Source organism: Chiroxiphia lanceolata, chromosome Z, assembly GCF_009829145.1.
Source record: "Chiroxiphia lanceolata isolate bChiLan1 chromosome Z, bChiLan1.pri, whole genome shotgun sequence".
Classification (NCBI taxonomy): Eukaryota; Metazoa; Chordata; class Aves; order Passeriformes; family Pipridae; genus Chiroxiphia; species Chiroxiphia lanceolata.
The window spans coordinates 66,623,041-66,649,825 of NC_045671.1; the positions used below are offsets into that span (position 1 = coordinate 66,623,041).

General features: G+C 38.9%; 1 protein-coding gene across 7 annotated transcripts in view; it reads right to left on the bottom strand.

The window, feature by feature from the left end:
* Window positions 1-221: 221 nt before the first annotated feature.
* The window catches only part of MTAP (methylthioadenosine phosphorylase), a 28,253-nt gene continuing 1,689 nt past the window's right edge, over window positions 222-26,785 (bottom strand). For 2 of the 7 annotated variants that reach the window (XM_032676374.1, XM_032676375.1), the window contains exons 3-10: window positions 23,223-23,309; window positions 17,731-17,789; window positions 17,451-17,657; window positions 15,305-15,472; window positions 11,002-11,104; window positions 7,010-7,249; window positions 6,376-6,498; window positions 222-1,194 (exon numbers count right to left, since the gene is read on the bottom strand). In XM_032676374.1, coding sequence (XP_032532265.1) covers window positions 1,156-1,194; window positions 6,376-6,498; window positions 7,010-7,249; window positions 11,002-11,104; window positions 15,305-15,472; window positions 17,451-17,566 — 789 coding nt within the window. In that variant the 5' untranslated portion in view covers window positions 17,567-17,657; window positions 17,731-17,789; window positions 23,223-23,309 and the 3' untranslated portion in view covers window positions 222-1,155. Of the gene's footprint in view, window positions 1,195-6,375; window positions 6,499-7,009; window positions 7,250-11,001; window positions 11,105-15,304; window positions 15,473-17,450; window positions 17,658-17,730; window positions 17,790-23,222; window positions 23,310-23,518; window positions 23,766-26,785 lie in introns of those variants that run through there. The other 5 variants (XM_032676377.1, XM_032676376.1, XM_032676373.1 and 2 more) reach the window with 5 other exon arrangements.

A 26,785-nucleotide genomic window follows, 5' to 3' on the forward strand; every position in this document is an offset into this window, starting at 1 on the left:
ACTTAGAACCTAAAGTTCTGAGCAGCACAGTGTTTCTAAAAAGTGGTCTTTCTAAAAGCAGTGCTTATAAGGTATCACCACCAACCTGTTCCATGAATGGCAAAAGTCACTGTGAGATAAACAAAATTCATGGACTAACGACTAGAAGTAAATAAACAAACCCCAATTTGCACACAGCTTGGAGAAGCATTTAATTTATTTACTAGACAAGAAGCAGCAGGTTATTTTATTAAAGTAAAATTATATTTAAAAAATTGAAATGCATACATTCAAAGCACTGGAGCACATTAATCACTTAATACAGAAACTAAATTTGGAGTTGTTCAGTGAAGCAGAAAATGGCCAGCACAGTGGGACACTGGCACCAAAGTACTTTTATGTACAGTTCTGTAAGTCACATAAGTACATCTTTAGGCACAAATCTGGCTTAGGCATCGCCTCAATTTTTTCAACGAGAACATTAATTAATTACACAACTGCTGCTGTGACAGAACCACCACAATTATTAAATCATATCTTCTAGCACACAAACAAATACACTTCTTTAAAAAGAAATAAACAGAATTAAAAATAAGGATAATGTATAAAAATAGCATAATTTTTATTTGATATGGTTTGCTCAGTTTTTCTGCTGTGTTTCAGAAGTGAATTATAATCACTTGCCGTATTTAAGGAAAAGATGGGAGGTAGAAACAGCAACACAAATAGCCTATCTGTGAATCTGCTTTATTTTTTTACCTTATTTTATGAAACTGCAACAAGAGTATTACCTAGACTTTAATTTCTACCACCAATTAAAAGGTACCACTGAATAGAGCATACTGACTTTTGTTCTTCAACCACTGTCTGATCCAGCTTGACAGTAAAGCTATTTCTAGTTGAAAACATCATCATGGCTAGGCTTCGTGAACGAAGATTTAGGAAGGCTCTATCCACGTTTGTTACAAGAGTTGAAAACATACTCAATAGCTAATTTTAACCATCTTATACATTATCAAACTGATAAAGATTTTAACAGTGGCCTTACATATTATCACTGGTTAACATCTAGCCCGTTCTTTTATGCTCGTAACAATTTTTGGAGATATTATAACCTCTGGAAGTTCACAAGTGATCCATTCTTCCTTGTAAGCACTCCAAGATTCATCCAGGTTGTTACTGCTTTGGCAGGATGACCGAACACTGCACTGTTGTCTGAAATACAAAGTCACAGTAGATGAATGCTGCTTCTGCCAGTGCAGGGAGAATTACTTTTCAATTTAAAGGTAGACTACATAGTTTCCATTTGGATTACAAACAGGTGTAACTCCTTACCTGTGCATAGTTATCTCCAACTTCTTCTAAACCACAGAATTTAAAAGAATGACAAGATGGGCATACCCACACATGGAGCTGTCACTACAACTTTTGGAAACCTCTGTGACACGCTGATTGGTATTGAGAAAAACCACCATACTGCAGAAACACTAAATTATGGACTTTGGGCTCACACGATACAAATGAAAAATTGTGCAGCTTGCTTTTCTTCACTTCTATGTGATTTTTCATCAGTTTGAAAGTACAGCCATTCAGAAAAGAAATCTTTCTCTAAAGGTGCACTCACTGGGAGTGAATGCAATCAACACTCATGTTATATAGGGAGAGGCAACTTTGTCATTAGCCACATTCAATGGCAGGACCTGAGAAACACTTCAATCTCAGCTTTTGTGAGAGGTCCTTATCCTGCAAGTATCACTGCATGTGCAGACCAGTGCAACTACAGTTGAAGAGAAGCCTTGATGAATTTTTCCCCTCTGCCTTATTCACCTGAGCCAGTTTACTCTGGTCACATAAGTACATTCACTGATTTCACTGAGATATTTTTTGAGGAAGAAAATTATTCAAAAATATTTACAAGATTACAGTTCTACATGACTACCTTAGGAACATCAGATTCAGCTTGTGACAGAGCAGAAAAAATGACTGGAAAATATTAAGCTTTATGCCCTTCAACCTACCAAACATAAATGCCCAAGTGAGTCAATGATGAAGTATATCGAAACACATACATACGGTATCTACAGATACCTTACCCTATCTAAACTATTCCACAGTATTGACCTACCACAGCTCTCAAAATACAGCATTATGCCTTGTATCAAAGGTCTGCCAAATACCATTTCACAAAGGCTAGTACAGAAGTTCAAAAAAAGGCAGGTAGCATCAGCAGGTTTCCTCACAGAGAAGAAATTTACCTGAGGAGCACTCACAAAAGCTCTGACACCTTACCACAAGCTGATTTGCTTGCAACCACACTGTAAGAAAAATCAGTTTCCACAGGACATCCCTTTTATCATTTTAATTCAGATTCTCTCCTGATCCTTATGGTGTTGAACGTTATTGTAAGAAAGGTACAGAGCTCAATTCCCAGTGATTATGAGCTAAAATTCTTTTCAACAGGACAATTTTTTCCTCTCTAACCAATACTTTTCCTAGCAAAGACAAAAAGGAATCTACTATATCAGTTCCCATTTGAAATTGTCTGCTGTCACTAATTAATTTACTGTCTTCAGCAATGAGATCATGTTTTACATGATAAGCTTTTGGTATCAATGCAGTGGGTTAAGTTCTTGTTGCCTTTGGTATCTCTTCCAAGTGTCATCTATAGACAAACTTTGGTTTTATTGAAAGAATTCCTAACATGCCTGCTCTTGCTTTTCTATTCCTTCTTTGTAGCTTGTCCCTGCTTCCAACCCTTGAATGTTGCGTTTTCACATAGAGCTCTGTTTCCTGTTCAGTCAATTCAGTTTCCTGACTGATCTTTCTTTGGATCAGTCCCGTACTTGGAGAATGTTGCCCTTAAGGACCTGCCTAATTTCTGGAGCTCCTTGTCTCTTCAGAGCTGCCTTCCATGAGACGATACCTACAACTTCATTGGTTAAAACCAAGTACACTTAACTGAACTCCAGCACCTGTACTCTGCTAACTGCCTTTCTTGCTCCCCATAGGATGTCCAACGCCACTATTTCATGAGCATTACAGCAACAACTGCCAGTAATTATCACCTCACTACACAACTCTTCTCTGTGAGCAGCATATCAAGCTGTATATCACCCATGACTGACACATCCGATCCAGAAATTTCCCTGACACCAGCCAGAAATCACTTGGACCACTGTGATCACCAGCATGATCTGTGTTTCTTCATCCATGACATAAATGTCATGTGGTAGTACCCTGTTCTGAAAGAGTAAGGGCTTTAACCTGAGACTGGAGAATGACCTCTTTACAGCAAGAGCCAGGAAATATTGTTCTAAAGACATCTTAAGCAGTAAGAAAATTAGTAACTTTCAAATTATGCCTAAACTCACTGGCATATCACAGATGAAAAGACACACGAAAGAGAAGGGACCTTTAGCAGAAAAACAGCCCTTGGAGATTTTGCTTCAACACTGCAGTCTTTCCTAAAGACTACTGTGAGATTCAGAGGTCACACCAATGCATGTGTGTACAGGTGGGATGCATACCTCCACATAAGGAGACAGAGAAATGCAGGTGGGTAAAGAGACTGGTAGCATAATTTCTCCTGTCTGGTGAAGTTCCTTCAGTCATAGCAGCCAGATTACAGAGCTTGGAAAGGAAAAGCTCTTGTGTCCATGCAGAGCTTTATCATTTTACATGCTTCCCCAACACTAGAAACAGACATTGGCAAATGCCCACTTGAGATACCCAGCTGCATCTTGGATATAAGGCTGTCAGTGACAGTAGTGTGCCAGCTGCAGTCTTATTCAGCTTGCCCCTTGTCTGTGTTCCTTAACACATTACCACAGGGCATGCAAGACGTGCTGCCTTCAAGCTCTAGGAAAAGTTACCTCTGGAGCAGATCAGTTAAAAAAACCTCACCATGTGACCTTCAAAACTCCCAGTGTAAAATATACAGAAGTACACTACAAGAAAATAGTTTTTTAAACTCTTCATGGTTCACTATACATTTGTACAGAACCACATACGTATATTTCTCTCTTTGCTGCATTGCAAAATTGCCTCTCTAATTCATTAACCCAGAAGCCTAGGATCAATCCATCATCTACTTTACCATCATTTCATTCCCCCAAAAAAGAAAGATTTTTAGCCTTTTCTGATTTTCCTATATAAAATCAGAATAAACCTCCAAAGCCTCTGGAGCTTTAGAATTTTGTCACTTTTCCAGACTACTTGGTTGTGTTAAATCATAAACAGTCGCGACTCCTACTCTCTTGACAGAAAATTTCAATCCCCACTGCCAGTACCTACTTTCTGTTTCCAGTTCTTCAAATGCCTTCAGATCAACTCCCTTTCTCAGTATACTATCACTCAAACCAAGCCACTATCTGCAAAGAGCAAAAAAAACCATAAGAATTGTCAATCTCAAGTGAAACTACCTCATTATTCATCATTGATAACGAGGCAGCACTAGATATTTAAGAGAAAAAAGGTTTAAGAAGCTACATTAGGATGGAGTGACCCTTCCTCTGGTGCTTCATATTTTCTTCCCTCGGCAAATAGTACTTCAGGGACTGAGCTGGAAGAAACACTTTACAATGAACTGAAAGAAGGGCTGGTGTTCATTAAAGGGGAATCCCACACACGTAGTGACAGCTCTCTTTCACTTCTGATGAAGATTCAAGACAATCATGCAAAGGAATGCAAGAGGACACTGCTCACTGAAGTACATCTGCCAGAAATGGAGGCAGATCCCTCAGCACTTTCACAGCATTATATAACTGGGAACCATTTCCTTGCATGTCAGTATGAAAAAGTAGCTAAGGAATACCTAGCATATGTTTTAGACTATTTGTTCAAACTCTGAGTTTTGCTGTATAGCTAGGCATCTCTATTAAAAAGAGCAGCCCCGTCCTCTGAAAATGTTTTCTGTGGATCAGAGAGGAGAAGCAATACTGATTCTGTTGCTTCCCTTATCCATACACAACACAACTTTCTAAAGAGTGCAGAGAGGAAAGGGAAAAAGTCAGTCACCTCTCCCAAATATATAGAGGGGACATTAATATAACTGGTTCAGATAACGAGGTGAGGAAGAATCATAATTCAGGCACTCCCAACAAAAAGTAGGTTTTTCAGTGAAGAATCAACAAAAGACTAATTTCAAGGATTTGGGCTGGACTTCCATGAACCTGACCTGGTCATGTATGCTCAAAAGTGTCTGAGGTGAATTTTGCTTCATATGTCTTTCCTTTAGGACACTGACTAAATTAGAGATGAGAGTCAGTGACAAGAGAACCATACTGTAAACAAACCCCAAAATTTGATTCCTATCAGAAATCATGGAAGATTTTTACAGCACATGCAGTTCTGCTGACTATTGAATTTCAGGGACACACTTTCAGGTATGTGAAGACATGACTTATGCCTGTGTTCATCTTTCTTACCCATTCAGATTTCAGTCAACACAGTGATTTTTGGAAAAGAGGAAGAAAGAACCTAACAGAGGGAAGCGTTATCAGACTGGATTCTCTCAGAAGTTTCCTCAATAGGCTTCCTCCTTTACAGACAGCTGCCACTTCCACCAAGAGAGATCCTTGTGGCCCACTTCTATCTGCTCTCTTTCACATTCCAATTACCTTTCCCTACCTCCCGCACCACCTCAATATAATCCTCAGTTATGCTCACACTACAAGCTCTTGTACTCTTGGAAGTAGCCATTCATCAAAAAACGCTTGTTGAGAAGTTGAATAGACATCCAAACCATTTAAACATTGTTTTTTCCCTCTTTGCTACAGCCACAAATGAATCTCAAGCATGCTTGTGAAACAGAGGAAGTACAGAATACATAAGTAAACCTTGTCTAAGAAAAATTCTGCCTAAAAATTCCCTTGCCAATATGTTTTGAAATGTTTTTCTTTGTCTTTTTTTTTTTTCATGCACTGTGGATTTGAAACCTGTGGGAGAACACACTTCCAAATAATTTCAAACTGGTTATTACCCATATCTTGTAACAGACTCTTCTTCTACATATTAAAGTGAGCACAATGCTTTTGGTTTGGTTCAGTCTTTTCCACTTGACTCTCCATTGTGCTAAGATCAGGTTTTTCATTTGGATACTCACATATATCTGTATCTTACTTGTGCTATGAAGGATAACACTTCATCAGCCATATACAGCTAACCAATTTTTTTAACCTTTTGTAAAACTTCTTGTAAAACTGAAGCTAGATCTTTGCAATAAAGCTTGCAAGAATCTTGTAAAATGTTTGTCCATCTTGGATGGATTTGGTTTCTTGAAGCATCTACTCTGAAACACTGTGATTTAAGCAGAAACACTCTATACCATACACCTGTGTTATGTATTTACACACATACACTGTTTCCTGTACTCATCAGCCTCATGAGTGTACTTACTTTCAGGGTGTGCAGGGTGTTGGTCCATTCCATCGAACCTATCTGAGGTATAGCAGTAAGGAGTATGCTAGTAGCCTTATTTGCATTCCCTTTCAGCGTCTTTAAAACTTTATCCACTGAAACCTAGAAATACAATAAAACTGAATGATGTCTCTCAATTTTGATGGCACACGTTTTTAACAACCAAATAAATTTAACTCATAAGTATAAAGGTGAAGCCTTGCAATGTCTTTTTAGACAGTAAGAACACCTTTCCTCTGTGTGTGTGCATGGTGTATATTTGTGTATTGTACACAAACAGGAGAACTAAGGCATATGTGCTGTTTTGCACAGAGCTGCAAAAGAAAAAACACCAGATCAAATACAAGAAGACAGAGCTCATGAGCTTCATACTCAAAGACCACCTGATTCAGACAAGAGGAATCAAAATGTTTGCTAGTATCGAGGCAAGTTTGTGAAAACGAAAGAGAGCAACGACTGACTCTGTTCTTACTTTCACAATCATACATCACGAATACCTCAGGGATACTGATGCAGGCAAGAACAGATTTAGCTCAATATGTCATCTCTTACCAAAACCACATTCTCATTCAAATCCCTGATGACAAGACCAGAGGAAAGAAGTTTCACTCACTGCTTCTTCGTGTTCCTTCCAGCAGTCATAATCTGTTGCCATGGCAATACTAGCATAACTCATTCCAGCTTCCTTCGCAAGAATCACTTCAGGCACTGTGGTCATGTTGATAACATCAGCTCCCCAGCTGCGAAACATACAGCTTTCTGCTCGAGAACTGAAACGTGGGCCTTCGATTGTGACCACTGTCCCCTTGGAATGACACTGGAGCCCCAGCTTCTTGGCAGTCTCAATAAGAACCTGCAAAACATGCCAACATCACGAAAAGGAAATAATTCCCTTCCTGCAGTGCTTTTGCATCCCCTCAAAAAGCTTATATACAAAAGAAGTTAGCTTTATGCAAAGCAGTAAAAATTTCATATGGCTACAGCTGTCAAAAACTAAGGATCAGTTTAATTTTCCCCACCCAACAAGAGAAGTTAACAGTCCGACCAACAGAAACGAACTTGAACTCATTTGATTTTGTTGGTATCAGCTGGATTACTGCTTTCAGTGCAGACTAAGAAGACTGGAAAACAGGATTTTTTTGCATATTTAGACTGTGCTTACTCTGCAAATAGAATGGTGGAAGTGGTCCACTGAGCACTACATTATCACATGGTAGAGTTGAGCTACTGAGAACAGTAACAGAAAATTTATGTTTTGAAGAGTTGTGGTCAATGGGTCATTGTGCACGTGGAGACCAGTGATGAGTTGTGTCCCTCAGGGGTCGGTACTGGAGCTGATACAGTTCAGCATCTTTGTCAGTGACACAGACAGTGGGATTGAGGGCACCCTCAGCAAGTTCACTGACACACCAAGCTGTGAGGTGCAGTTGACAAAGTGGAGGGAAGGGATGCCATCCAGAGGGACTTTGACACACTTGAGAGGTGGGCAGATGCAAACCTGAAGTTCAACAAGACTGAGTGCAAGGTGCTGCACCTGCGTTCGGGCAGTCCCAGACACAGCTACAGGTTGGACAGAGAAGTGACTGAGAGCAGCCCTGTGAGAAGGACTTGGGGGTGATGGCTGATGAAAAACTCAACATGACCCAGAGATGTGCACTGGCAGGCCAGAAAGTCAGTGGAATCCTGGGCTGCAACAAAAGGAGCGTGGCCAGCTGGTCGAGGGAGAGGATTCTACCCCTCCACTCAGCTCTTGTGAGACCCCACCTGGAGTACTGCAAACAGTTCTGGGTGTCCCCAAGACAAGAAGGACATGGAACTGTTGGAGCAAGTCCAAAGAAGTGCCACGAAGTTGATAAGAGGACTGGAGGACCTCCCCTATGAAGACAGGCTGAGAAAGTTGAGGCTGTTCAGCCTGGAGAAGAGAAGGTTGCATGGAGACCTAACAGCAACCTTCCAGTATCTGAAGGGGCCTACAGGGAAGTCAGAGAGGGACCCTTTGTCAGGAACTGTAGTGATAGGACATTTCTTGCATTTTTTTGCAAGAAAAATGCGAAGTGTATAATCTGCAGCTCAATAGAAGAAGGTCAAACGCATGCATATGTTTAATATGCACAATTGTAATGGGCACAAATTGAAAGAGGGGAAATTTAGGTTACATATTAAGAAGAAACCTTTTACTATGAGGGTGGTGAGACACTGAACAGGTTACCCAGGGAGGTTGTGGATGTCCCAACCCTGGCACTATTCAAAGCCAGGTTGGAAAAGGCCTTGAGCAACCTGGTCTAGTGGGAGATATCACTGCCCATGGGAGGGGAGATGGAACTAGATGATGTTTAAGGTGCATTCCAACCTCTTAACATTCTATGATTAACTCTGTGCTGTAAGTTAATCTAATATTAATCACACCTAATATTTTGGTTTATTGCTGATGCTAATTCTGAATTTATGTTTAACTGAATGCCAATTATTACATATTGTTAATAAATCAATAGACAACTTGAATTGTGACTTGACTTAAACCACAATTGAGTAGTACTTTCCCAAAATACTTTACAAAGTTCCAATTTTACTGCCTATAAGATGTTGTACTGAGCCTCAGTTTCTGAAAGCACTAATAACCAAGGCACTCTGTGGTATTCAAAACTTTACAGTCGGAGGAAAAGATAAACTCAGTTCAGATGCTTATTTAATTTACAGTGTATAAACCAACTAAACCAGAGTATTTTAATGTATTTGCAAAAATGTAATATAATATAAAGTTTTCAGATGTTTTGATGTAAAATTCCTTAAACAGACTGTTACATTCACAGTTCGGACTTTATTATTATTATTTCATTTATCTACGAAATTCCCCTGCATTGGGCTGAAATTATTCCAACTATTTTCAGGGATAGTTTCATGGAAAAAGTTTAAGTCACTTTCATCTGGTATTTCAAATGAAGTAAAAATATTCCTTCTCAGCCTCACAAAAGAGTTCAAAACCACATGTCCTTTAAAAGATCTGTTAGACTGATTAGAATGCACAGGCTAATGAGATTATGATCACATGTGAGACTGGGAAGTACCTAAGTGTTTTTTCTCTGTTTGAAAAGGTGCATTTCTCTGCTGGCTTTTCAAAAACTGTAATACCTAAATAACATTGTCTCTAGCTATTTAACAGCTGAAAGAAAACAAGTTTAGGTGTATGTCTCCTGCAAGCCCAAGAAATGCCTTATGCATGAGTACTTACTTTTTTTTTAAAGTGAGAGACAGTGTGAAGTGCTGCCAATCACTTCAGAAATAACACTGTTTTCAATCAATTTCTTAATAAACTCCTTGTATCTGTTGTGACATGACACCATGCTCACAGTTAGAAAGCAACTCTATGCCAACAAAGCTTTGGTAAGAGTACGTGACTAGATTCCTTTTTGCAAGAAAAATGCGAAGTGTATAATTTGCAGCTCAATAGAAGAAGGTCAAACGCATGCATATGTTTAATATGCAGTGGTTTGTTTCCTCATGAGACTTGAAATATCTTTAGTTCATTGTAAAACATCTCAATTCCCAGTGTGGACTTGCTGGTGGCTATTTCTAAACCACAGTGTGGCCAATTAACAAAAATAGCCCATAAGGACATTGAAGTGAATTGGTGACAAAAGCAGAATAGATCAGTGGTACAGACGTTTGTATGTTCTCTGGGTATAGATTGTGCCACCTGCTTCACAACTGAGCTTTGTCTTGCTTGCAGAGAGCAAGTCTGTTAGATCGATATGACTGATTTTGTAAGTGCTCCTGTTCCCCTGAAGAACACACCTCCTTGCAGCTTCTGATCAGAGCATTCAACAATAGCACAAAATATGAAGTTCAACCTTCACCTTCCTTTTCCCTCAACTCTAAGAATACACTAAGGTGACATATTTAATTACAGATACAGCCCTCCCAGAAGCTTATAAAGGCACTGAAAAACAGAGAAGTGTTTCATACTCCCAAGTCTAAGTGGTTATGAACCCTGAAAATCCCAAGTCTAAGTGGTTATGAACCCTGAAAATCCTGAAGTGACAAAACTGAAAGCAAAAGTTAAGAATAAAAGGCTACTGCAATTTGGTTTGTTTTCACGTTTAACATCCTAAGCCTTCATTCTCCACCATCACCCAGCTCTACAACACACAAACCTACAAATGCTATACTGTAATTTCTGTGAATGCTAAAGTACTATTTATTTAAATATTTGTATTAAGTATGTGGAGTGCCTCTACCATAGGTGTAGCTTTATTCAGAACAAAATGGAACCAATTCCTAATCCTAACTGCTTTGTTTACTTCATTGCTCTCTTGGCCGGTTACCTGATAAATAAAGATCTTTTGTCCATTTATTAAGACTCTGGGGAAATCTAGGTTGCCAACTGACATCTTCTGGATACTTCCCTTAGAAAGACAGATACAAGATCTTTTACTTCCCATGCCTTCCAAATGTTACATTTGTCCTTAATACCATGACATATCGGAGAAACAGGACAAAAAGGTGCATATTGTGACTATATTCTAAGAACACACAATTAGACTAATATATCACAAAAAAAGTGCCATAAAAATAACATTTCTAAATACTATTACAAAATTCACTAACCTCTCTGGTTTTGGTGCAGAATGGCTCTGCCATCGGAATGTGACATACTCCTGGAAGACTGGAATGTTGCCCATCGTATAAAGTACAATGTCTTTGAGTTGTCCTAGAAAAGCAGTAACATGCTTAGAGAGAAGAATGGAAATAAAACAAAAGAGAAAGCAAGAAATTTCTACAAATCAAAAACCACAGCATCCCTGGGAGGCGGGTGGAAAAATCAGTATGATCTTAATGACCACCTGTAATCCTGTTTTGCCTCTGTTCAAACCCTCAGAATTGAGGACTATAAAAGTGTTACTCCAGGAGTGCATTATCAAATAATTACAGAAAATCTTTTGTTAACAGGACGCTGAAATGCTTATTTGTTCCTCAGCATTTTCACAATGTTCCTCAGCTATGTTCACCACATTATGTTGCAATTCTACCCAAAAACAGTCAGCTAATTTAATAGTGAGGCATGTAACCTCCAAAAAAAAGAGCACAGTAAGCTTTCAAGAAGGCAAGAAATAAAGTCTGAATTACCACAAGGCTAGTCAAAATAGAACTCGTTCATATCATTGCATTCTTACATTGAAAGGATGGGAATTTATAGGAACAGCTTCCTGCACAAAAGAGGTCTGAATTCAACTAGAAAAATTTGGCAACAGGTTGTCTTCTTGTTCTCAGAAAGATTATGCCCATCCAGCACTGGCAGCTTCCCAGCAGGAGAATCCTTTTTCTCTTTTCTTTCAATTGAGAAATTGTTTCCTTGCATGCAAATGGCCAAACATGCTGCAGAAATTACCATCCAGCATGCCACTTTGGAACACATGGAACTGTTGCCCAGTATCACTTTACCTTCAAATGCACCACCTCAAGCTAACTCAGTCAATTGGATGGCACAAACCCTCTGGAACAAAACTCTTTGAGACATTCCCTTCTTCCTTGCAGTGTGTTACATATTGTACTTTACAGGAGAAAATTAAGACAACAGCCAAATTCAACCCACAGTTAAAATACAAAACATCTACTGCTAATACTGTTTACAACAGCCCCCCATACAAGTTAGCAAACATTTTTAAAAAAAGGTTTAGAACACAAGTTATATGTTAAAGTAGGTTTGGGAAAAAAAAAAAAACCAAACAAACAATAGGGTAGCCTTAAAAATGAGATTATAAAATAGCAAAGAGATCAACAAATTAAAAACATATGTAAAATGGGATACACTGTTAAAATCAGTGAAAACATTGATATTGTTTTTTTCTTTACAGGATACTGAAAAGGTGCAAATAGAATGTATCTGATTTTTCACACTTTTCTGTAGTGTCTGTTAATAAACTACTTAGAGCTGGAGGAAATGGTGAAAGCCATAATCCATCTCCTGCATTATGGTATTTCAGACATTGTAAATATTAATATCGGACTTTCAGATACCCTGTTCTTTGAAGAGAATGGTCACATCTCTACTATGTTTAGCACCATACATACAAACTGCATGGGAATGAGTAACAACAGTAAGACCTATAATTGCTCTGAGCAATGGACCACATCTGTTTGCACTTAAGAGTGTGACTGTTCCTCCTCTGCGTTGAAGGCTGCAACTCTGCAAAGGCCACAGCTATTTCATATGGGCCAGCTGATGTGTCTGCAAGTTGCTAAGCTATGGTAAGAATAAAGGTGGATTTGATCCTATTTCTGACTCTTGCTATATATGAAATAAGGGCTGGCAGAGAGGAAAGCCTTTTAGCTTCTCATCCTTTGCCCAGCCCTCCTACTCAAGTCAAGGCTTGACCATCTTGATCTGTCCAACTCATCTGTCTGCAAGGTACAGGACAGCAGCACATAATTTTAACTGCTGGAATACCATTCCCCTGTATCTCTTGCAGAAAAAATGAAGGTCACAGAATCACAGATCCTTTCCTTGCCTACTCTCACAGAGAGACCAAGAGCCAGAAACAAACGATAGTACTTGCCTCTCCTTATAGGTGTTTGAAGACATCCCCATGTACCCTGAGTGACTCCTTATGGAGCCAGCAGGAAACAAGAAATAAGGAACTCAACAGCCAGTCTTCAAAGACAATCTGCTCCTTAGATCTCACAGTTTTAACTATGGAAAAGTTTGCATGCCCTCTGTCAGAAAAAGGGCTACTTAACAACAAAGCACAATTGAATATTATACAACTGCCTGATTACTCACAATTAAACAGGAATAAGTCACCACGTGCCTGCCTATTAGCCATGATACTCATAGTAGAAGTGCACAATCCAGAAGGATCAAGTGTAGCACAAAGGGAGAGTACAGAGATACCCCAGTGGGGGAAATCAGAAGCAGCACCAGAAGACACTGGATTGATAACCTCAAACAAGCTGCTAAGAGATGGTGCTGCATTGCTTCTGCTGATCATCTGACCTGTGCATAGGGCTCTGCAGAGAATGCCTACTGGAGCCTCATGCCGCCTCTGTGCCAAACAGGCCTGGGAGGAGAAAAGGGAATTCTTTCCCTGGGAAAGGGGCACCTATGTTTTTAAGCAAAATTGTTTGAGTACCAAGCTCAAGGAAACACTGGTACTCTTAGTGCAAGCAAACCCTTGCACTGTTACAGTTTTGCCATGCCTTCCTCACCCTTACTGCTTTTAGAAATTCAAAGCTGCACATACTGCAATTTTGAAGATGTTCTCAGTTTCTATTCCCCACTCTGCAGCAACAGTCACACCTTTAATAAGACAGTAAGGTAGCTTTTGCTCCTTCATTTTGGTTTTGTAACAGTAACACAAGATTTTCTGGCAATTCTTACTATGACTGATTCTAGAAAGCAAATCCAACTCAAACAAATGAACAAACTAGTCATTTCCATCTGTGACAAACAGCCCTCTATCACTTGTATCATCACCCTCCTCCTTCTTCCAGTAGTGTTGAATTATCAAACTATTAGTAACTAAAGAACACAATGTAAACTCCCACCAGCATTGACAGTATAAAAATTAGTCTCAGTATGCTCTGTATCTTCAGGGACACTGGAAGAAAACTCTCCCTCAAAAAAATTTAGAGTGTAACAATACTGAATAATTGCAATTGTGTATGTGACACAGAGAATTGAAACAATGAAATTGGCAGCTGTTACGGAATTTCTTTTACAAAGCTATTTTCTGCATCTCCCCAACTGAGTTCAGTCATTCAAGTTAGTCTTACTCTTCTTTGCCTCGCAAATATCAGCAGCAAATCAAATAAAGAATTCAAAAGCTCCTAATCAGTCTGATGTAGTCAGTTGACTAACAGTGTGGTAATTAACTAAGCGGAGCCAAAGGTATAAAAAATTATTTTCTAAATACTTTTTAGTATTTAGAATTTATTATTAATTTAGTATTTATTATTATTTTTATTATTATTATTATTATTATTATTTCTAAATACCTGTTACAAAAAGAAAACAACTGTTGAAGTTCATAGTATCACCTGTGGTTATTTTTGGATTTGGAAGTAGGCAGAACACAAAGCATTTTTGTATTTATTTAACAAAAGGGATCTTTCATTGTTTAAATACACACAATTATAAGCACAAAGAAAGCAGAGATGGAATATCTAGTGTGCCCATGCTCCTCTTGCAGAGCCTAAGACTGGATACGATACTCCAGGTGTGGCTCACCAAAGTGGAGTAGAAGGGAAGAAGGATCAACTCCCCCAACTTGTTGGCAACACCCCAACTATTTGCCTCTTTTGAAATATTGGTGGTGCTGGTGATCTTTAACTTTATTTTCCCCCCAGCTTCACTTGAATTTTTTTAAACATCAGATTATCACAGAGGGTTAGACTGTCTGGAGTACACAGACTTTAGAAAAAAGTGTCTTGCTTATGATTCTTAGCAAATAAAACATGCAAGCATCTATCCTCCTTTTAAAACAACCTCCTCTCTTTTGTTACTGTGTTGCATCTACCTCTCTTCTGCAAACTGCAAATATTTTCCTACTATGCTTTTTTATCCCTCTCGATCTCACTTCAGATTCTTCATAAAATTTGAATGGCCTGTGCTCTTATCCATGTATCTTCCACACATCTAAGAACAGGAGATTTCTTCTGAAGAACAGTCTTCCCATGGAGCTATACTTTAGTTCATTCATGGCCATTCTTGAAAGCCCGGTACTTCTATGCCTGTTAGAATTGAACGTTTTGTAATCTCATTCCTACTTCCTATCATATCTTCTAGCATGAATCTCATTCTTTGACAGAAGAACTGAGGCTATCACCTCATTTCACAAAAACTCGAGTTAACACGGACACGTTATTTCGTGGCCTAACCCCACTTGCCCACATTTACGTCCCTGTTACTCACCTGTCTATGAACTGGTCAATTATGACAAGATCACCAGGTTGTATTTCCTCTCGTAAGGAACCACAGGCAGTAGTCACTAATACGTGGGAACAATTTTCTTCTTTCAAAGCCCAGATATTGGCACGGTAGTTGACGTTCGATGGCATAACTGTATGATGCCTTCCATGTCTGCAAAGGTACATGTTGCAAGAGGGTAAAATAAGTCAGACCGAAACTGCCTTCCTTCTGCAGGATAAAGAGAATTCCAGGAAACATATTTTCCCTAACAATATTGGAAGTGGAATTGATCATTTCACCTACTTCCAGTGTAGCTTGTTTTCCTAAACACACTAAGGTCTTCTCAGCATTCGATTTAGAAACAGCGCTGTAATTTTCTTCTTAAATGCAAAAATTTTTAAGTTCAAGACTGTAACGAAAAGGATCTTAAAAATACAATCCAAATATATTTCAGCAGATTCAAGAGTAAAATAAGCATTTTCCTCTGAATTTTCTAAGTCAGTTCCATAGATTCCGAAACTCTTTCCATACACTACAAGAAATTTCTAAGATTTATACACACCTCTAGGAATTTTCTGCCCAGAAGTGCTGCTTGTATTCCCCCACATAGAAGAGAGTAGCACATCACAGAACACTGTGTTCTAACCTGTCATCTTTCCAAAGAAAACAGTAGAATCATCACATTTTTCTCTTTGCTTTTGCAGTGATCTGACAGCTTTCATAAATTAAAAGAATGACTTCACACTGTTGCAGTATTCTTCTTCTCCAAGACAGGAAATACTTAGTCTTGTAAGCACAAGCTTTTGTGCTACCTCTGTCTTTGGTAAAGAAGTATATCACTCATATAATGATTAAACACATTTGAAAATTATTTTCAACCATGTAAGAGAAAAGAAGGAACTTTATTTCCCAACTGATTTTTTCAGAGATCAAAAAGTCCTAAGAATTTGATCATTTTGGAACTGAGAGTTGTACACAACATGGCCAAGCGCTGTCAGGGAGGATTCCCACGTTGTCATTACCATTTCTGATAAGCTATTAGGAATGCATATTTATTGCTTAATGTTGCAGTTGCTGTCATAATCCTCTTCCAGAATACATGTGCCTTTTTTTAATTTGAAATTTGACATTCAGAAACCAAAACACAAAATGAAGTTTTCAGGTACCTTAGCCCTAAAAGTAAACTCACAAAGGTCATATGTGAATGGTCATAAATTCCAGTGAGGAGGTAAACCACTATCTGTGGCCCAAGGTCTAGTTTGACACAGCACAGCTATGATATCTTGACTTAGCATTTCATTTGAGAAAATGAGAAAAATGTTGGCCAGCTGTAAAAAAAATACATGAGCAAAGTCCACGAAAGATAAGAAAAGTAAAACCACAGACAGAAGTGTAGTTGCAGAGATGGTTACCAGTCAGCATCTTTAATGGAAAAACACTGGCATGAACAGAATCAGGGCCCTGAGTGCACCACTGGGTCCTAACTGCCCTGGCCAGTCTCACCCTGGGCTTCCACCCAAACTTGAGGTGCTCCTGCCCCCAAGCTCAGACTCCAGCCTTCACTCCTGGCCCAAGCCATGTCACAGGTGTGCCTGTCCCCAGCCCTGTCTCCCACACCGTACTTTGTCTGCAGTCCGAGGTGGGCTTTACATACACGCTATAGCCTTGTCTCCCATTTCCTACAGCTCCTGCCTGAACTCCCTGGATGGATCCTGGAAGATCCCAGAAAACTTTAGTTGTCTGGGCCTGCTGTTGTTATTAGCACCTGGCTCTGCCCATGCTGTCCAGACGCAGAAAACTGTGTTAGTATTCTTATGTTTAATCTAGTAGCACATTGGTCCCAGACATCCGTGGTTGTATTAGTGAGAAATTGCCATGCATTCATCTGCAGATCCTGCTTCCAGAGTCTCTTCTGAGTATAGTAAGAGATGTCTGAATCATTTAGGGAAAACTGCAGGGGATGCAGCCCCCTAAGCAATAACTGTAACAGCCAGAGGACTCAATAATCAAAGGAAATGATTTGGAAGAGTCTACAGTGGTATTAGAGACACAATTCATCTGGAAACAGGCATTTTTTCCAATTCACAAAGGAAATCTGCAAACACAGTGAGCAGATGAATTAATTAGTAAAGTTATCAGCACCACCTACCTACCAACAGAACAGGTGGCCTTGCAGGCTGCCATTCGCACTAGGGCAGAGCCTCCCACTGGTTTTCTCTTTCCTAACCTAGACAGTATTTTTAATATTCTCAGTCCCTGCAGCATCAAATTTGCTCAGGAAGCAACAGAGACTTCTGCTTGACTTTGCTGGCAACCACACAGAGCAAGATGAAGTCACAGCAGAAATTCAGTTTACCTAATGTAAAGAAAAAAATTCCTGAGAAAATTTTAAGACACATAATATAAAACCCCTTAAAATGCTCATTTACCTTGCTAAGAGCACACAGTCCACATTTTTGATCTTTCCCAAAATCAAAGCATCTGATGGCTGCAAAACAAGCAAATAAGAATGAGTTACAGCCTGACAATCATATTAGAAACCTTTACTACTACCCAAGTATAAGCACAATAGTTACGAAAGGAAGTACTGGCTACCACTGTAGTCTCACATTTTCTTGAGCTCAGCTCTGTAATTTGATATGGCAGATTAGTAAAACAGTCTGGTACAGGAAGATCAAATTTCAGACCAAAAGGATTATCACAGTGTTCCTGTGTTCGTACTAACATTAACACTGCAACCCTTTACTTTGGGGTTTGAAACCATAATACTTTCAAACATATCAAAAGAGCATTTCAAACAGTGCTTAATAAAAAAGCAGCATGAACATGTTAGATCAATTAGCATGCCTCACTCCTTCCTGTAAACTTGGGTTGCTTTTTGCTAAACAAGTGCCACTTTCTACTAAAGTCCCCTCCCAACGTAAATTACATTTAATCTGTCCCTTCCCATAACACTCACCATTCTCTTCTCAGTCTTTCTACCATGGGCCCCTATCTCAAAATATGGGTGTGCAGAGTTCTGGATTCCTCCAACTCACCCCCAGCTTCCTGGAAAAAATCACTCTTCCCTGCTGCTGGAAGTCCTGCTTTTGGGAAGTGAACTGTGATATGACAGAGAAATTCTGGTACATCAGTGGCAGAAGCAGTGTTGCATTTGCTCAGCCCTGGGACTTCTCTCACAGCTACACAACAGGAAAATACATTCCTCCTGACTACCAACCAGCCAGGATGACAGAGTATTTTCATTTTAGCTGTCTAGCTGGCACATGTACCCTGCCTTGGAGACGGGACATAATGCCCACACGGGGCAGCTCCCAAGTCATCAACCACCATTACAATAAATTAACTGTGCTGTGGGCTGTATTCTCCTCCTGGGCATTAGGGATTTGAAATACAAAATACATCTAGCTTCCCTTTTTGTTAAACAGCTACTAACAAAATTATCATTTATTTACTGATCACAAGTTTGCAAGTGCCTTGAAGGACTCACACATTTACATCTAGAAATGATCTGTTGCAGGTTACTTCATAAAATAGAAACAAAATTATAATGCTAGCTGCAAGATTTCAATCAGAACTTAGTTTTACAGCTGTCAATTCTATTACTCACTAGAAAATTTGCAGAGTTCTAGAATAAAGTGATATGTGAGTCCCATGTAGCTGCATTTTGAAGATATCAATTTCTAATAAAACCATCACCTTCTACTTCCTATTCCACAGATCTTTTTGGCAAATATTATGTGAAAGCTCTCAAAAGCACCACCAACACCTAAATTCTGTCAGACACACATTTACTACTTTTTTTTAAAAGAGAATGTGCCAGAACATTTATTTTTAGAACTGCAGTGTGTATTTTCATTTCCTTTTACAAGTCTCCATTTAATATTAAACTATTGATATTTAAATGTTTAATCTTTACTGCACCTTACATATACTCTTCTGAAGCAAATATTCCTTTAGGAGTGAAATTTCAAACAGGGCAAAAGCCTTGCTGTCTAGTTGCTAGCTGTGATGTTACAACATTCCATAACAAGGAAGGTTCACGACAATTCGCAACTGGGGTTTTGTTTTGTTTACACACATTTGCTGTGTGAAGTAATAAGCACTTAGTTCACAGCAGGATTACAAAAGTACTCCTATAAACTAAAGAGGATGTCCAGCAGAAGTCCTTGCCTCCTATCAAAATCAAAAGTAAAGATTAGTAAGTTGAAGACTGGACCCTTTGTTTTAGAAGTGACAGATTTAAATTTATTGCGGGTGGTAGATTTAAGTTTATATCCAAGGAAAACAAAAATCAAGGAACACTGGAGATCAAAAGTATCCAGAGGTTCCCCAAGCCTTCATTTAACCTGTGAGCTCGTTTACAAACCAAATTATGCCCCTTGTTTTTGGGAGGCAGAAGAGGTGTGTAAGTGTTACATTACATGGTCTGATTTTTCCTGATGCAAGCACACAAAGATCAATTGCAAGGCCAAATTCCCTCCTGCTTTGTTTGCCAGACACACCTATGACCAGAAAAAGAGGGGGAGCCCCTAGAATAGTTTTCTAGAACAGGAAGATATTTTGCCCAACTGGGAAAAGGTGATTCGGAACCAAGATCTGTCATCCAGAAAGTAAAACAATCTAACTGAAAGTATATTCTGAACAAAGCTTTGTAGTAGCTTCAAAATTTAATCATGAAGATAAAATTGCTTGGAACAGCATCTGTTATCCTGTAGGAGAACACTATTTTCCATATATAGAATCCCCAATGGTGTCAGGGTGTTTTCAATAGAACACCAAATTTTTTATGCACTGAAAGTGGACAAAGGAGAAAGACAGATGGAATATTAAGAGCTGTAAGCTTATTTATTTTTTTAAACTAATGTAGTGCATTTTCATTATCATTAATGTAACTTGAAAGATCATAGGAGGACCAATGTCAACCCAGAGAACCACAAAAACTACCATACTAGTTTCCTGTAACCTTTTCCATATTTCACCTGAAAAAAATATCTCCACATTCCTTAATATTAAGTTTTGTTATCAAATGATTCTTATGATTTGAGACAGCCAAGCAGAAGACAATTCAAGGACTCTATATGGACAAAATGTAAGCTATTATTCATCTTCTAAAAGAAAAGAAACAGCATTAAAAACACACCACAAAGGTTTTCAGCCAAAAATCTCTTGGCTATGTTCTTGCCAAGAAACTTAAGAATTAAACTCCAAAATTTATATAAAGTAGAATTGTACAGTTTGCTTTTTTACATAATAGAAGGAAATGGACATACTTTTTTAACTATGCCTTGCATTTTCCTTTTGACATCCATTCACTTTCACTCTTCCTACTTTTGCTTGAACTAAATAGGCTGATGTTGCATCTCCCATTTCTCTCAGAAAATAAAGACCAAAAAGTTCTGAAGTTTATTTAGATTAAGTCCTTTACTTCTTAAAATTTCAGGCAGATTCTCTCTCCACTGATGTCACAGCTCTATGACAAAGTATCTTTACAGCACAAAAATCCCCATTTGGTTTTCTTTCAAGTAACAATCGAGAACAAGACACATCTTCAGAAAAAATACTAACAAACCACAAACTTCTAAACTTTTCAAAGCATACTTAAAAAAAACTACAATTGCTCTCTTGCAATAGTTGCTTGTCTCAACTCTGTAGTCCTAAAATGAGAGGCAGGTTGTGTAACCCTCCTTCCTGAATACTAAAAAGTCTCAGCAGCAAAATAAGTGAATTTCGATCCACCTAATGATACCGGTTGAATCTGTGAGGTTTGTTTCTGCTTCAGTGGAAGTCCATCAACTTGACCCAGTTCAATGCACTTTATGTGACTGTAACTCATTCACCAAGCTCTACACATCTCACACTAAGGCTGATCCATCAGTTGCTCCAGGAGGATGCAAACTGCATTGAACCACTGAAGTTGATGTGACCTTATATCTACATGAAACAAGCATCAGGTCAATGGCCTCATTTCTTAGAAGTTCAGATCTAAGAGAAGGAAGACAGGCCATCAGGGTTAAGGATAAAAGTTTGCTGTTTGGCCGTGTTCTCTTTCACAGTCCATCCAGGTCAGCTTCACAGTCCCAGTTTAACTCACCACACTATCTGGAATTCATGCTTGGATTCTTACTATGACATCTCAGTTATACCCCGACCCCCCCTTAGACAGAGAAAAAACTTTAATGAGCTTTTAAGTTGAGTCTATGCTAAGTGCATAATACACAGGCTCAGACAAAGCCAGTCTGTTGATCAAGGTTTCTCACAAATCACAACAGGTACCAAGATTTATTTTCTACTATTCATATTGCATTCTGTGAAGAACACAGAAAAAAAGACACCAGCTAATCTGCTTACTAAATGAAACTTAAAAAGCCTTCCATATAGACTGAAGATACAGGATTGAGGAAGCTTTTTCTACTCCCTTGTGCAGGACCTATCCTGCAAGTACTCCCACTCCTCTCAGTAACAGTAAACCCTGCTGCACTGCAGAATTTGTGTCACCCAAATCCTGTTGCATCTCAGTGCCATGACAGAACAGACCTTCAAATGCTGTGCTGCCACTATGCCCTTAAATCTGATCTGAACAGAACCCTCTGAGGGAGAACCTGTTTCATCCTTCCTAGATAGTAAGGGTTCAGTTAACACCTGCTAAAAGCATAGTGTTACGTTTGCTTTGTCAGCAGTCTCCAAACACATCCATGCTGTGAACATTCATGACTCTTGAAAACCAGGGAATGAACGGCAACTGGTTTGGTTTAGCCAGTGGATTCTCCTTCAGAACAACGCTGGATACGTTTGGAAAGTACAGTATAGAAAAACACAGAAGGCCAGTTCCCTTCATTCTAATACAGTTTGTTGACTCATTTTGAAAGACGGTAGAAAAGTCAAATGTGCTTTTTCTGATTATGTTTTCCCCTCCCTTAATCTTGATCTCCTTCCCCTTCCTGAATGGTGTGCACACAAACTCCTCTTGCTTTTTACATTCTTACTTCCACCTTAAACCATTTTTGAGGGGGGATACAGATTTAGATGTTCAATCACACACCATACCACTGAGCTTTCTAGCAAGCTTTTACTCATAAAATAGCACTTGCTACCACATACCAGATGTTTTATTGTTATGTGTGCTAGCTTACACTGCTAGACTTCATAAGATATAATCCCAGTGGCAATCATAAAGCACTCAGACTCCCCATGTCTTATGACATTACAGAATATCTAAGATCCAATTCTTCTATGAACTTCCTGTGTCAACCAGAACCTCTCTCACTCTTGATTTTCCTCATCCTTTGTCTTGCCTGTTTCTAGTATAAATGCTTTGTGACAGGACCAATCCTTCACAACACCGCCAACGCTGTGCACAGAGCAACAGCCTCAGCCTCCACTTCCTTTTACTGAGAGAAGGGACTGAATCAATGTGAAGGAGAATTGTTCAAGAACATCTGTGTCACAAAAACAGTCTCAGAGCTTCATTTTCAAATTATGTGGTTATAAGCACGACCTTACATTAGCATGTAAAGTATAACTCAGTAGTTACAGGGAAAATGGTGGCCCATATACTTCAAACGACAGTTTTCTGCAATTTGGAAAGGTTCCTGGACGGATCTGACAGATAATACAGGTCATATAACAGCATAAACTTGAAAGAGAGGGTTTATCTCTTGATTGCAAATTCAGGACTGAGTTTGTAAATTCATCAAATCTACAAATGAGAAGAAGTGTAGTCTCCTTTGCACATCATCTTTACAATACTTCATTTCTACAAATTAAGAATTACACAATACATAACAAATAAAAAGAATAGTCTTGTGCCGGGACCTCCCTTATACATTCATTTAACAGTTTGAAAATTCTTAAACCACACACACACGCATCTTGAAGAATGGCAGAAAGTTTCATTAATAAATAAAAAGGTTATACAGACCTTGCCATAAGGAGTGTCAACATATTTTTCTGTTCTTCCTTCTAAGATATCCGGGTCATCCAGGCCAGTTCCACCGATAATTCCGATCTTACACAGAAAGTACACATCAGTCTTCTTGCAATTTACATTTAATGGCATGCTGAAAAACTAACCAGGCAGCTACAAAATGCATCTTTTGCTCAAGATGGGACTAGACTACAGAACAACAAAACATAATACGCCCAACACAGCTTCCCAGAATGGAAATTTCAAATAACTGATTTCAAACAATTGTATTTAACTTGCCAATGCCTTACCCTAGGATTTTCTCTTTGAAATACCAAATAAAAAAAAAAAAAAGCTATGGAAAAGTGCACAAAGATATGCCAACTCAAAATTTATTTCCAATATAAAAATGAAGAGTGTTATTTGGGAATGCCTCTGATGAGTGTGAAATGCATGTAGAAATCATATTACAACAAAGGCTTCTTGTTTACATGGAGAAAAACAGTCTTATGCATAACCACCATACAGAATAGCAGGCTATCGTGGTTTAACCCCAGCTGGAAACTGAGCAGCTGCTCACTCAAGCTCCTCCTCTCTCCCCCCTTAACCCAGTGGAAAGGGGAGGAGAATCAGAGTAAAACTTTTATGTTGAGATAAGAACAGTTTAATAATTGAAAATAAATAAAACACACTAATAATGGCATATTGTAATAATGGTAAATTATAATAATAATGAAAACGAAAAGGGAAAAACAAGTAATGCACAGCACAACTGCTCACCATTCTGATGCCAGACCCCCCTTCCCGAGCCCAGATCGGATCCCCTTCTGGGTAACTCTCTCAGTTTATATACTGGGCATGATGTTCTATTGTATGGAATATCCCTTTGGTCAGTTTGGATCACCTGTCCTGCCTACGCTCTCTCCCAGTTTCTTTTGTGCACCTCCTCACTGGCAGAGCATGAGACAAGAAAAAAATAAAATTCCTTAACTCAGGATAAACATGACTTAGCAAAAAACTAAAACATCAGTGTGTAATGAACACTATTCTCACTCTAGATCAAAAACACAGCACTGTACCAGCTACTGAGAAGAAATTACTCCAGGACACAGGCATTACTATATAGCATTGTACATCCAAAATAACAAAAACATTATTGCAAAATATTTTGACTTGACAAAATCTAAGAAGTTCCCCAACTAAAATCCCCATTGTGTCTTGATACAATTTATAGTGAAAAAGCATGAAGTGACTCACAATTACCACCTATCTGACATCCTTTGGTAATCACCAATTTCTTGTTCTCACTCATCTGATCTACTTCTTTTGTAAAAAGGGAGAAAGAAAAAAAAAAAGGATAAATTGAAACATATATTCTTATTGAGACTAAATTTGCCTGTGATTTCATATTCCAGCTTAAGAAAAATGCATCTGAATTTTCTTGTTTCTAGTTCATAATTGGAAAGTAACTTGGTTTTGTCACTCTTTAGACAATTCAATTTTCAGTCAAGTCAGATTTTCTCTTAAGTTAAGAACACTTGCAGCTCTTTGGATGGAATGGGTACTGTCAAGCTTTTCACAACTGAAAGCTTAGTAATGGTATTTAAAAATGATGTCACTATCACCACCGAGAAAATGCTCTTTTTTTTTTCCTTCATTTGTTGTTGCAAAGTTTGTATCACTTTCATATTGAAGAATTCATAACTGATTTGTTTATCACGGTAAAAAAAAAAATCTGAACCGTTCTGACATAACTTGTTACCACAAAGACTGAAGATTTCCCAAGTAAAACCTCCAGACTTCAACATACAACACCCCCGCTTCCACAACACACACAGAACTGCCTCTTTCTGTAGCTTTTTCTTACTTTCACATTCATAGAGACCCCATTTGTTCAACCACTGTATTAGCTGGCTATCATGCATTTCTTTTCAACAAGCAGACGCTCTGTGGTCTTCAGTACACACCCAATACTTCTCTAAGAAAGCTTTCCACACCAGATGCTGTAAACCCTGATACGATGAGGTAGTTTTAACCGATCTCCTACTTCCTTTTGCTACCCCCCTGTGGAGCAGGAGGAGCAGTGCAAAGGAAAAGAGCAGTGAAAACCTACGACTCCAATCCTGAACACACACAAGTAATATTGATGTTCGCAGCAATATTCCCACGTTACTCGTGTTGCTTAGTTATCACGAACGTTCAGACTGTTCGATTTCTCATGAAAATCCAGAAAACTATATACAATTTAGGATGAATAAAATACAGCCTTAAGAATTGTGGAAGGTGTGCAACAGGAGCAGTCGTACAACACAGAATGAACAAAAGACCATATTTAACATTGTTCTTGCATGCATTCAGTAAACAGTGATACTGCCACATTAACAGAAGACATTACAAAAACGGTGCTTGTTTTTTTCCTTTGTTTTTTTTTTTTTTGTTTGTTTGTTCGTTTGATGGTTGGGGTTTCTTTTGTTTGGTTGGGTTTTTGTGTTTGTTTGGTGTTTTTTAAATCTAGGAGAAAAAATGGTCCCTTCAGTAATCGAACTAGCTTCCTATAACACTTGTTATGGCTTAAGTATATGCAAAAGGGAATGTTTACCTTCCTGAACTTTCACATCTGGCAAAGTGAAAGTTGTTGGGACTGAGGAAAACAGTGCAGTGCTGGAGATATCAGCTACAGATACATGATACAGAAGTTATTTTGGAACTGCAATGCTTTAAGGTCCTTATGAAAACACACATCCATCACTATAACAGACTCTCCCTGTACCAGAAAGCAGCACACCTGACCTGGGGCAGCATAGGCCTGGTGTGGTTGCTTTCAAATCAGCTCTCAGGCTTCCTACTCCTGCTGCTGCAGCTTCATCATTACGTGCTTGTGCTGCACTGCTGAGTTCCTGAGAAGGCTTTAACACCAACGGCCATGCTGTCAGAAATGGCAGCAGTGCAATGAGCTTGCAAAATATTCACAGCTCCCAGGGTGGAGAACACAGAGCACAGAAGAAGAGCTGGACTATGTTGATTTTGCTTCTGCCTTCTTCCCCACTGCAAAACACCTCAGTGGCAGTCTGGTCAACCCTCAGGCCACCAAAGCAACATTGGCTAGAGAAATGCTGGGATGACTTATAATTTGCTGGAGCACTATTCTAGTGGAAGGAAAGTTAGGTCAGCAGAGATTTTTGAAGCAGCTGCTTCTTCAACCACGTAATCTCAACTTGGAGCTGGCAGCTCTAACCCTAAATTTAAATTTATCTCTCTGACAATTATTTTTCCTCCAGTATATATAATCTCCAGAAATATTATCTGCATCTGAGAGCTAGGCAAACTGATTCTATATTCAATTCTGCTTTCCAAACCTTCTACTGAATTACCAAAAGGGATGTAGATGCTCTAGGCTCAGTGGGGGAGACACCCTGTGTCCTGGTGTCCTGGCTCAGGCCAGGACAGGATTAATTTTTGCAGTAGTCAGGAGGGAGCATGGCCAGGACACAGAGGTTATTCTATATCACCTCACATCATTTTCTGGGAACGGGGAAGACCCTTCCCGATTGGGGTAGTGTGAAGGTGCAGTGGTGAAG